General features: G+C 36.6%; 1 protein-coding gene across 3 annotated transcripts in view; it reads right to left on the bottom strand.

Annotated features, from left to right (window-relative positions):
- Positions 1-3,546: 3,546 nt before the first annotated feature.
- LOC117326897 (growth arrest-specific protein 2-like) overlaps positions 3,547-13,851 on the bottom strand; it is a 36,302-nt gene continuing 25,997 nt past the window's right edge. For all 3 annotated transcript variants that reach the window (XM_033883697.1, XM_033883698.1, XM_033883696.1), the window contains 2 exons: positions 11,318-11,413; positions 3,547-8,772 (listed from right to left, as the gene is read on the bottom strand). In XM_033883697.1, coding sequence (XP_033739588.1) covers positions 8,593-8,772; positions 11,318-11,413 — 276 coding nt within the window. In that variant the 3' untranslated portion in view covers positions 3,547-8,592. The remainder of the gene's footprint in view (positions 8,773-11,317; positions 11,414-13,851) is intronic.

Below are 13,851 nucleotides of genomic sequence, written 5' to 3'. Positions count from 1 at the left end.
AATTTACTGTATAACAAAACATATCCAGTTGAACACGTTACTCTGGGGGCCGCGGTGGCCGAGTGGTTAAGGTGTCCCGACACTTTAACACTAGCCCTCCACCTCTGGGTTGCGAGTTCGAAACCTACGTGGGTTAATTGCCAGGTACTGACCGTAGGCCGGTGGTTTTTCTCCGGGTACTCTGGCTTTCCTCCACCTCCAAAACCTGGCACGTCCTTAAATGACCCTGGCTGTTAATAGGACGTTAAACAAAAACAAACAAACAAACAGAACTCGTTACTCACTACAAAATGTTCTTTTATTTCTTCTTAATATTATCTTGTGGGTCAGCACTGTTTTCTAGCGTTTGAATAAATAAACTCATTAATAACACTTCATTCTGTTACATCGGATGATGACATGGAACAATTAAAAAATAATGTCACAGAATTTTTTTTTAACTTCGTTGCTAAAGTTAACTATATATTAAAAGTTGAAAAGAAAAACAAATTTTCTTTAACACATAAAAGAAAATCTAAATAATACCAAAACATTTCAATTGATAATCGCTAAAAATGTGTTTTATTTTATGGCGATATTTTTAGATCTACCAGAGTTATTTCCCTTGGTAGACCTTACGATGGCATGAGGAAGTTAATAACGTAAATGGAATATCTTTAGATCTGGTACTCTGAATCTAGCCTGCCTATTAAATATAATAATATCTCTTTGAAATATAAAAATGTTAAAGCCTTAAGTTTAACATATAATACTTATCTTTATCGATGAGCTTAAAAGCCGATAGGGGCAAAAGGAGAAATGTCGATTGCTAATATATATCTGTAGAAGCTCAAAAGGTTCCTATTAAATTCCAATCCGAATAAATTGTATAAACATACGTTATTTTAAATATTTAAGTTACCAGCTAATCTTTATCTCGCGAAAGAAAGATGTAGTTATATATGTAGTTGCTTGTGAATAATCACTTTCGTAAAGGTCGATTTATTCCAGAGAACCCTGCGGAATTAGGGGAGGGTTCACCGATGTCTTCCAATAGGGATATTGTAGAAAGCCCGAGAATAACAACTTGATGTATCCCAATCTTATTAACTGTGGGACGCTTCATAAGCGGGTCATCTGCGCAGAACCGACAATAATAGATATGTTGCCCCACTCCGATTGCATAATTTTGGGAACTTTCTTCATCATTTCTTTCCTATCTGTTCTTTTTCTTCATTCTTTTCTTCCATTTGTGTTTCCTTCAAAGTCGTCTCATTTAATTATCCTGGCTGTTGTGCGTGGACGTTAAACCCCTGAAAATATTAGCACATCCCATCATGATTTATATATCAATAAAATTTGGGTGACCAAAAATGTCAATATCGTGTTCACGAAATTCAGCCAAAGGACACTCGACCGTTGATGTGGAACGTACTTGTGAGAAGTGTTTGATTCACGTGCTGTTTGTTGTATATCTGTAAAAGTTTTGTTGTTAGATGTGCTTTTTCGCATTTCAAAAATCTTATTTCACGTTTGCGTCAATGGCGTTCTTGCTATGATTCGTAGCTACTATTACCAGAGACGTATATACCTGATATACAAGTCTCTGCTATTACGTCGCATTTCTTTTCTTAGAACTAAACTTTCTTTTTGTTGATGAAGTGGGTATGTGATGCAGGTTAATACATGTACGTCTTTTATATTCTATATACTCGGATCAGAGATCTATATACTAAAAATGGCCTGTCCATTATACAGTATAAACGGTAAATCACCTGTCTATCATAAGCAGTAAATGGCCTGTCTATTAATATAGGTCTCTGTTCGAATGAAGATCTTGAGACTTCCTAGATTTAACAGAGACCTTTTGTTTCCCCTTGGTTTTCCATAGAATAACCTCTATCAGGCTAGAGGCCATCATGTCATCGACTTCGAAGCATCGACTACGTAGGACGCGGCTGTTGTAGTCTGGGAGTTGCTGAGTCTACGTCAGGAAAAGGCTTCTGACTCAATCTAAAACTTCATCGTCAGAGAGACACACAGACAGACAGTGACGTATGGCGCATACTTGCCAACTTTTTAAAATTATCATGGGGGAGAAAGTGCGTGAGCGACTTTTTTGACCGGAAAACACATTTCACGCGCGACACATTAAGCAAACAAAAACTAAGGGGAGATAATTTGCTATTGGAAAATAAATTCCTTGCATGAACACTTAAGCTTCCTTCCCTCACAGAAAAAAAGGTGGGAAAAAACTTATTTCAAGCTTGGCCAATGATCTTTTTTATTCAAGTTTGGAAAGATAATTATATAAGCAACAAGTTACAAAAAATAGCTGCAAAAGTACATCATTTTAAATTATTTATGGATATGATTTAACTCACTGTTCACTCTAAATAAAAGTATTTACTTAGATGTGTTATGAAAATTATGTTGTAAGATAGATGTCAGTCAATTAAATGCAAATTATCACAATGATATCACTTTCTATCAAGCTTTCTCTCCAGCAGTAAACTTCAAAAAAAAATACCTAAAATGTCGCGATAAATATCTAGAGTACAATATAATATCTGAATGAAATTTCAAATGTTTCCTTTGGATTACCACAAAGACAATAATACAAAAAAAAAAAAAAAAAGGGGGCTGTACCAGCAGTTGTATTCACTATATGCTTACAACTCAGTACTTTGTAGGTGGGGACTGATACTTAAATTCAAAGTTTTAACATGACAGTATTTAGTTTAAGAAAGTGAGTATTTGTGGACATGTTTTTGTCTTTCAAAATGTGAATTGGGAAAGTTTCAGCCAAAATAAGTCTCTGCTAATTGACACTATAAGTATGCTGATGCTACGGTGATTGAAACGACGTTACCTACCGGCAACCAGGCCTTCGGTCTATATGGTCGTTATTGTGAATTTATTTCCTTGTGCTAACTATCTAAAGATCAGCCAATGTTTAAATGTAGTTAACATTTCAATAAGTAATCAGTCAAATTTGATACTCCGTTGATAACATTGCCAGTGTTGTTTTCACTTTTTCTGTCCGAGATATACTGTCAAGTAGAGGTCGTTTATGCGCTTGACATCAAAGGCATTATACGAAGCCATTTACAAGCGTTTAATCAACCATGACTGACCTGCTACAAAACCATCACCACGCGTCCTCAGCTTAATTGGTTTGAATTAATTGTTTATTTATCGGGGTATTGTCACCCTTGCAGTCAGTGAAGTGTCAGAATTTCGTTACGGTCTGTGAGCAGGTCAGTTAACTGACCAATGCTCCACACATATGTCTTTCACCAGCCAGCAAGCGTTACCTGTCATAGGCCTAAGTGAATCTAACAAGATGAATAGGGGCTCCATACGGGGTTATCAAGACATATTCTCCAAAATCGGGAGAATACACTATGTTTTGTCTATACGATCGGGAGACGGGGCAGGGAGTCTGGAATCGGGAAATTCCCGACTAAATCGGGAAAGTTGGCAAGTATGATGGCGTGCCATAACAATTTTTCCATTCCTACTTTTTTCTTGATATTGGCAATAAGTTAAAACGCAACACCAAAATTTTGACAGTGGATTTATTTTCATCAATTTGTGAATGATAATTATATTTCATAAAACATAACACTGGAAATATTCCTTATGAATGAAAAAGATGAATGATCAACATGATTCCAACTTGTGAATGTCTGTCCAGATCCAGTTTTTCTCCCAACAACATGCATATGTCGCCAAACTTATTCTAAATAAACATCTGTATATTGGCAATTGTGTGCAAAGGGGTATGAATTCATGGCAAATGTCAGAGAATTTCAATCAAATGAATTTTTTGTCAAGATATAGTTTAGCAGTAATTATGTAAGTGTTTTACAGATTATATATTAAATGATATATATTGTCAGAGACATATATACAGATATATATATCTCTGATATTGTTTGAATGTCGCCCATTGCTTATAAGTTAATTCTAATGTTCAACAATGGGTGACATTTTCATTGTGGTAGATATAAGGAAATTTTGATCAAATTCAAATCTTGGAAACTGGGATTTCAGTCAATTTTCTTTCTTTGGAATTTTGGACATTTACTATATAGCCTAATTTTTGTAAATATCTCTCCCGACATAATTCCCAGGTTGTGTTTATAGACAACAAAAGAATATTTTGATGATTTTGTGTCATACACTAACATTTGGATATGTTATGCAGATGAGTTAATTTGAATTAAAAAGTACATGTGCACGTGTGTAAAAAAAAATGAAACAATTTCATTGTAATTTCAAGTAACATAACTACAAAAGCAAAAATTAAAAAAAAAATGTTTACTCTGCTGATTTATAAAAGATAAATTTTAATTAATTTGAAAATTGCCGTCAATGAAGCTCTAGACTAGATGTGCAGTGTGTTTTCAAAGTTATCTTTGTGTAATAGCCATTTTGTTTGTACCAAACAATTAAAAAAAATAAAGATACATGCCAAATTATTGTGATATTTCAATTGTTTTTCCTTTCTTAGAAGAATTTCACTTCTTATACAACTGTTTTTTTTACTTTTTTTTTACTGTGGACAGATTAAGAAGGCACATATCTCTCTCTATAGATATATATAAGAAATAGAAGAAATATTGAAGGGAGATAACTCTACACATTTATTTAGGCATATACTGTACATATATATGTGATCAGGTATTCATATTGTTATCAGTAATCAAAAAAAAAAAAAAAAAGACAAATCTTCAGGGGAGATAACCAAAACATATATATGTGATATGGCAATTAGATCTTCATATTGAATATTAGTGATAAAAACAAAATTTTCAAGGAACATAACTCAAATACAGACATGTATTCATTCCTAAGGGGAAATCTCAACACATATTGGAGGTAAAATGTTTCAAGGTAGCATATACCCTTAACTTATATAACTGCATAACATATTGTAATAACTATTTCTCTGTAATTTTGCCCTATATGTAAACAAAAAGCAGAAAAAACATTCCGGACGGAAAATATTCATAATCTACATAAAAATTCATCACTACAGGATTTTTTTATAATAAATACCATTTACAACCTTCACATGAAATTAACATAGGAGAATCTATTTTAGATAACAAAATCATATTTTAACGACAACAAAATTCTGAAAAAAAAAACATAACTTACATGTGCTATGTAACTTATCAAAACCAGAGAGGACGGATATTATAGTAGAAGAAATTAATTTGCATTTATGATATATAACATCTTGTAGGAACAAAGATAATTTTTTATAGATAATAAATATGTATGGATTTCTGAAGACATTTGTATCATACACGTACATGCATATAACAGAATAATGAAAAATGGTTTATACATGTACTACCGGTATGGTCATTTAATGAATGTTGAGCAAAAAATGTTTAGAAATACATATCTGATAAATAATTATATCATGAGTATGTACACGGAATGAGTCTGAAGATTTTTTTTACATCATGTCTAATTTACATTGGTTCAATAAAAAGTCAGCTAAAGTGTCACCTTAAAACTACTAATACTGTGGATTATACTAAATTAAAGGTAACATACAGCTGGCTCCAGGATCATGAAACAGTCTTAAGTCTAAGTTTAGTCTTAGACTTAAGTCTGTTTCATGATCCCAGGGCCCCGTTTGCTTTTATTTTTACTATATACAAGTAGATATGGGTATGACCTGCATTACCTATTGTAAAATAGGATAGCCCAGTATGTATAGAGAGGTAAATCAAATTTCCATTCAAGGGAGATAAATCCTGCAGTACTATAACAGAAAAGATTAAATACAGAAAAAAAGTATTTTGGGAACCTATAATTTCTGAACCAGGAACCTAGTGAACCAAATCTTAGTGAACCTGGAGATTACTGATTCATGACAAACCTAGAATCTAGCAAATATTGTGAACCAGTAGTTTTCATGAACCAGGAAATTTCATGAACATAAATTTTTCATGAACCAAGAAATATCATGAACCTGGAGTTTTCATGAACCAGGAAATATCATAAACCTGGAGTTTTCATGAACCAGGAAATATCATGAACCTGGAGTTTTCATGAACCAGGAAATTCTATCAACCTGGAGTGTTCATGAACAAAGAAATTTCATGAACCGTATAGTGTTCATGAACTTAGAGTTTTCATGAACCTGGAATTTTCATGAACCTGGAGTCACAGCAAACTTTACAGACTATAACTTCAGCATCATTTGAAGGTGCCCTACATCTATAATTAAATACAATTACTGTAGAGTATCAAAACATAGTTTTATAGAAATGCCTCTTGTATAATAAAAGTACATGGAGAAATTTCTATAATTTGTATTTAATGACTTCTAGCAACTTACTGTACCTATGATTGTTTACACATGAAAAGTACATTACAATATACAATGTAAACTTTTCGCTTGAGAAATAGTGATAAATTCATTTTCACCTCAAACTTTCATATCTTGAATAGGAAATAAATATTTTGTTTATTTCTTTCCCTCTTCCCACATTTTTGTGTCATAAATACAATACAATATGCTACAGATCAACCATGTCCAACAAAACTTATACAAAGATTCTTGATCACATCTTACATGTAATATACAAAATATATTTCCTAGAATATCTTCTTATCTTTCACAAGACTACGAAGTTTGTATTTCTAATTTGGTTACTTTATTTATTAAATAGATTTTAAAAACATTTTTAAAAACAGACTGATCCAAGAGAACAGATCATTCTTAATTTTAACCCAAATCAATGCCATTAATTTACGGATTCATATGATATTACGTAATACCAACCATACAATGTCATGTTGTGTCACATGACGTTAAAGAAGATGTTAACAGCAAATTCAATTATGTCTTTTGGATCAAAAGAACACGGATTTGTGAAAGGAGAAATTGCCTGAAATAGCTCTGAAAAATGATCCTTTCTTCAAACAGACTTTTGTTTTTAAAACACTTTTTTTTTTATAAATGGAATCTGGTTCAAAGGCTGTGAAATAGTTGAAATTGGCATGTATACAATTACAGTATATCATAAATTGTATAATGTTTGTAACTATAGTTTTAAGCCGATCCCTCATTGGTTGACAAAGTAAGAAATCATACCCAACACTTACTTGGAACAGTTACACATTAGAAATCTGAGATATAAATTCCCTCATGTAATTGTTTTTGAAAAAAAAAACAGTTTCTATTGGTTCACACAGTGACCAATCAAAATACATGTAACAAAGACTTCATCTGTAGAGAGCAGTACTCCTATTGGTCCATTTATAAACAACAGTTTGCAAATGCCAGAAACATCTGTGATTCTGAACATGGCCCTTATTGGTTTATTAAGTGACCAATCACAACACTTGTAACAAAAGTCAGAGACAGATTGCCTCCCTGTTATATATTTAACACAAATCAGTATTTTTGTTGATACCTCTCTTATATTGTTTACAAAAGAAACAAAAAGTTAACTAGTACAAATCATATATGTACAAAACATATCACAGAAAATTAGCCAATCACAGACACTGTTACAAATTAACTGCAACATCAGTGATATCCTTAAATAGATGAAAAAACAATTGTTTAGAAAAATATTTTAACAAGAAAGAGCACCAAAATTGCAATATATAAAAAAATAGTTTTCAACAATTACATGCCTTAAATCACCAACCTCAGCTTCATCATCAACCACATGAGAAAAGATTAGCCCCATAACAAAGATAATTTGCTTCATCTCCGTAACAAGAGAAAAGTTGGGACTCAATTTCACAACAAGAGATAGAAAATGGCCTTACTTTCTACCATAACAGAAAATAAGCCTAATTTTCCTTCACACAAAGTCTGACCATTCAATCTACCATTTCCGAAACATGCAGTCAGGCCAGTCTCAATTAAATTAAAAATCCCATTTACTTTTATTTTGTGTTAAATAACCTAATTTTTTCAACTTGATGCATAAATGCAGCCATAGATATACTTTAATTCTGTCAACAGAAAAACTGTCCCTCCAAGACGGAAAACCTGATTGTTTTATCACAACAGAAAAGATACAATTTGGCATCAATACTTTAAGTCACAAGATATTAAAGTAAGCCTCATGTAGTTTTTTCAAAGAATTACTTGAGTGATTGTTTTAATTAGTCTTGATGGACCAAGACTTAATTTAGAAGTGTCATTCTGACGTGCATGTATCCTGTAGCACTGCTCTGAAATCTCATTACAGGAGTTAGGGGGTCGTAAAAGGTATCTCGGTCTCCCATCTATGCCCAATGTCAGTTGCATCACTGGAATGTCTGAAGTCAGAATTGATGATATACGAGCCACATTGATTACCCGTAAAATTCATCAAGTATATAGCTATGCAGAATCCGGAGCTGTGAAGGTTTACTTTTGGCCTGGCCATATTTGCATCCTGCATATTACTTTTGTGTGGGAGGAAGCACAGACGACTGGCAAAAAATGAAGAATTTTATCCTCGTCTGAATTCCTCAGTAAAATCACCATCTGAACAAACGAACTTGTACGTCAAGATGAGCACCAGAATCATGGTATTCTGCTGAAATTTTGAGCGGAGTCGGTTATCTCCTTCCGAATTATCATTCCGACTTGTACTTCGATTTGAAACACAGATATTTGCTGGTGGAATCGTGGGAGCCGTTTGCGGTGTTGGGTCTGCGGTGCTCGAACACCTGTACGGGGTTGTGATGTATAAGATAATGCTCTAATGTGTCCCAGCCTCCGCCAACTCTCACCATCAGGTGACGATTCTTCAGGAACTGTAACAGAGGTCAAACGTAATTATAGAGGTCAGACTAGATTTAATGCAGAAATGTAAATGTTAATACAGCGGTCGAATGTTTGCAAATTTAATGTAAGTGCAAAATTTCAAACGTTACCGTAAACGTGGAAATAAAGTGGGGTGGAAATTTACTCTATTTACGTGGAGTCCTTTTAATCACAAAAAAATCCTCCACGTGTATCATATTGGTATCTATTTTTTGCCTAATATCTAACTACAAATGGAAATAAAAATAGGTGGATTGACCGTGAAAATCACCCCCACGCGTATCACTTAAGTATTGAAAGCGCAAGATTAAACCTCTGCAAAATAAAGAAAGTACTGAAATCTTTAGATCAAGCTTCTATTTAATGCCCAGGCCAGTTTTAAGAGAGTTAAATTTACTTAAGGAATATCTGGAAAAAATAAATGTCAAAGATTCACAAATTGATCAGTGGTTGAATTGAATATTTATCTGGTAAAAACTCGTGCTTAGTAATAAGACCATCTGAAAATATTGTTGTCCAGCGGAATTACCAACAACCCTCTGACTCAGAGTCATAATTGTTAATTCTACTGAACAACAAACATATGGGTGGGCTTATTACCAGGCATGGGTTTATCGCTGGATAAATACGGTATGTAGCTCTACACTGTGGAACTGAAAAAATTACCCAACATATTCATGATATCAACATCTCGGATTCCATTTCAATGCAACATACATCGCTATACATTTCCTGTCAGAAACAGTTACTGGAACATTCCAGGTAACAAAATCATGAGATAATATTAGGTTATCAAATTCACAGGGACTTGGCATGAAACCCCAATGGTCCATACATAAAATAGCATCAAAAAATAATATGGACCTTAAGTTGATTTGGTTTGGTTTGGTTTGTTTTCGTTTAACGTCCTATTAACAGCCAGGGTCATTTAAGGAGGTGCCAGGTTTTGGAGGTGGAGGAAAGCCGGAGTACCCGGAGAAAAACCACCGGCCTACGATCAGTACCTGGCAACTGCCCCACGTAGGTTTCGAACTTGCAACCCAGAGGTGGAAGGGCTAGTGATAAAGTGTCGGTACACCTTAACCACTCAGCCACCGCGGACCCTAGAGTGGAGACTTTATGCTAAGTCCCCATGATTACATTTACATTACCAAATGATTAAGCAGAAATTTGACATATTTCAAACTACCTTAGAGTTATTCAATATTATTGGTAAATAAAATTTATCTCCTTTATCATTAAACATCAGAAAATATATAAACAATTACCTTTAAATTTTTCTTATTGATATTGGTTGATCAAATCAAATGCCCTGTCAAATTGATTGAAAAATTTGTGATTTTGATTGAGGGATTTATCTTTGACGGTGAGATATTATACAGTTTGGTGTGACAAGGCGGCGATTGTATCGAATCATGCTCGCCCTGATGACATGGTGGCACGCTGTGAACAATAGCAGCCATTATGGGCGTCTCAGCTTACACGATTTTTGACTTAGTGTATTCAACAGGTCTGAACTTTTGACATGCGTGTGCTGTAGGTAGAAGTACATATTACTATCTAAACGCAAATTAACTCCTTTATCTGTTAAAATATAGTTGGTCTAGGAATTTAAATTTAGTCTCATCACAGAGTATTTAAAGAGATCATAGTCTTGCTTAAGTTTCCTTCTACGGACGTAATGTTGTCAGATTTTGTCAAATCAAAACTTACAGATAGTGGCCTTAAAATGACTCAAATACATGTAATGAGGAAAGTGACAATATTTGTTATTAAAATTTTGGAATCTTTGAAATATAAAATCAAAAATCGAAAATGACAACTACATCAATATATACCACAAATTTGATTATATAAGGCTTTTTAAAAATGTGACTCTTCAACGTCAACTTTATTTTACTTATTCTCTTTAAAAATTTGATGTTCAGTAGGATTTTGATATAAGTAATATTCATTAGTTTTGAAAGCTTTAGAATATTTTGCCATGACAAAAATAAACATCTTAACAAATAATGAAATTTGTCATCTATTTGAAGTGTATCACAGAACGGACATAATCTAATTAGGTATTCCACATTATTCCATCTGCCATTCTGTTTCCACTATCAATTTATGGTTATTTGTTTCGAACTTACAAAATATCATTCTTTCATAATCATTTAAAATTTCAAAACACCTTTTCACTCTTGATTCTGAAGGTTATGACTAAGTATTTAATTAATGCAGCTTGGTAACATAATAAAGCTGAAGTTAATTTTCTTTTAAATTGATACTTTCATCTATGTATATATATATACTTGTAGGAAAATTAATGAAAAAGTCAATACAGGGATGTGACGACGCAACGCCCCAGAAATTAGAGAATCGTAGAAATCCAGACGAATCTGTCACAGGATACAGGTGTATTCAAGTGGTCTCACCAAAAATCAAGAAAAAAAAGAATGAAAAAAAAAAAAAGACATCAAACCTAGGGGTTTGAATTCCCTTTTGAGAACACAAACAAAGTATTGTAGCTCTAGGACATTAAATACTTACCCGGATCTGAACAACTTTTCCGAAGATGAGATATTTTCCCTCGCCGATTTTTTTTACATGATCGTGGCATTTACACATGAAGGCTATCCTTTTGACCTACAAATATACAAATATAAACCCTTATGTTGTGTCAGATGATTTATCCGTATAAAATGTAGACATGATTTATCCGTATCAAATGTAGACATGATTTATCCGTATAAAATGTAGACATGATTTATCCGTATAAAATGTAGACATAGAACATTATAAACAAGCTTTCATATGTTATTGCACTTTATTTCATGTTTATATAGTGTCCATGAGATTCGTCAAATTTGAGTTGGAATTAAATTATCTCTGCATAAAATAAATCTATATTCAGAAAAAGAATTTCAAGCTTGTAGGGGTAACACCCAGAGTCATATGAGGATGGGTGTCTAGGGGGACACCAACAGCCAGGGTCATATGAGGATGGTTGTCTAGGGGGACACCCACAGTCAGGGTCATATGAGGATGGGTGTCTAGGGGGACACCAACACCCAGGATCATATGAGGATGGGTGTCTAGGGGGACACCAACAGCCAGGATCATATGAGGATGGGTGTCTAGGGGGACACCCACAGTCAGGGTCATATGAGGACGGGTGTCTAGGGGGACACCCACAGTCAGGGTCATATGAGGATGGGTGTCTAGGGGTACACCAACAGCCAGGGTCATATGAGGATGGGTGTCTAGGGGGACTCCAACAGTCAGGGTCATATGAGAATGGGTGTCTAGGGGGACACCAACAGTCAGGGTCAATTATGAGGACGGGTGTCTAGGGGACACCAACAGTCAGGGTCATATGAGGACGGGTGTCTAGGGGGACACCAACAGTCAGGGTCATATGAGGACGGGTGTCTAGGGGACACCAACAGTCACGGGTCATATGGGGATGGGTGTCTAGGGGGACACCAACAGTCAGGGTCATATGAGGACGGGTGTCTAGGGAGACACCAACAGTCAGGGTCATATGAGGACGGGTGTCTAGGGGGACACCAACAGTCAGGGTCATATGAGGATGGGTGTCTAGGGGGACACCAACAGTCAGGGTCATATGAGGATGGGTGTCAAAAGGGACACCAACAGTCAGGGTCATATGAGGATGGTTGTCTAGGGGGACACCAACAGTCAGGGTCATATGAGGACGGTTGTCTAGGGGGACACCAACAGTCAGGGTCATATGAGGATGGGTGTCTAGGGAGACACCAACAGTCAGGGTCATATGAGGATGGGTGTCTAGGGGATTCCAACAGTCAGGATCATATGAGGATGGGTGTCTAGGGGGACACCCACAGTCAGGGTCATATGAGGACGGGTGTCTAGGGAGACACCCACAGTCAGGGTCATATGAGGATGGGTGTCTAAGGGGACACCAACAGTCAGGGTCATATGAGGACGGGTGTCTAGGGGGACACCAACAGTCAGGGTCATATGAGGACGGGTGTCTAGGGGGACACCAACAGTCAGGGTCATATGAGGACGGGTGTCTAGGGGGACACCAACAGTCAGGGTCATATGAGGACGGGTGTCTAGGGGGACACCAACTGTGCAGGGTCATATGAGGATGGGTGTCTAGGGGGACACCAACAGTCAGGGTCATATGAGGACAGGGTGTCTAGGTGGACACCAACAGACAGGGTCATATGAGAGTGGGTGTCTAGGGGACACCAACAGTCAGGGTCATATGAGGACGGGTGTCTAGGGGGACACCAACAGTCAGGGTCATATGAGGATGGGTGTCTAGGGGGACACCAACAGTCAGGGTCATATGAGGATGGGTGTCTAAGGGGACACCAACAGTCAGGGTCATATGAGGACGGGTGTATAGGGGGACACCAACAGTCAGGGTCATATGAGGACGGGTGTCTAGGGGGACACCAACAGTCAGGGTCATATGAGGATGGGTGTCTAGGGGGACACCAACAATCAGGGTCATATGAGGACGTTCCTAGACACCAACAGTCAGGGTCATATGAGGATATGTGTCTAGGGAGACACCAACAGTCAGGGTCATATGAGGATGGGTGTCAAAAGGGACACCAACAGTCAGGGTCATATGAGGATGGGTGTCAAAAGGGACACCAACAGTCAGGGTCATATGAGGACGGGTGTCTAGGGGGACACCAACAGTCAGGGTCATATGAGGACGGGTGTCTAGGGGGACACCAACAGTCAGGGTCATATGAGGACGGGTGTCTAGGGGGACACCAACACTCAGGGTCATATGAGGACGGGTGTCTAGGGGGACACCAACAGACAGGGTCATATGAGGATGGGTGTCTAGGGGACACCAACAGTCAAGGTCATATGAGGACAGGTGTCAAGGTGGACACCAACAGACAGGGTCATATGAGAGTGGGTGTCTAAGGGGACACCAACAGTCGGGGTCATATGAGGACAGGTGTCAAGGGGGACACCAACAGGCAGGGTCATATGAGAGTGGGTGTCTAAGGGGACACCAACAGTCGGGGTCATATGAGGACGGGTGTCTAGGGGACACCAACAGTCAG

This window comes from Pecten maximus, chromosome 5 (genome assembly GCF_902652985.1).
Source record: "Pecten maximus chromosome 5, xPecMax1.1, whole genome shotgun sequence".
Classification (NCBI taxonomy): domain Eukaryota; kingdom Metazoa; phylum Mollusca; class Bivalvia; order Pectinida; family Pectinidae; genus Pecten; species Pecten maximus.
Note: the sequence above shows the minus strand (reverse complement) of the source record. Positions and strands in the feature narration are given on the sequence as shown.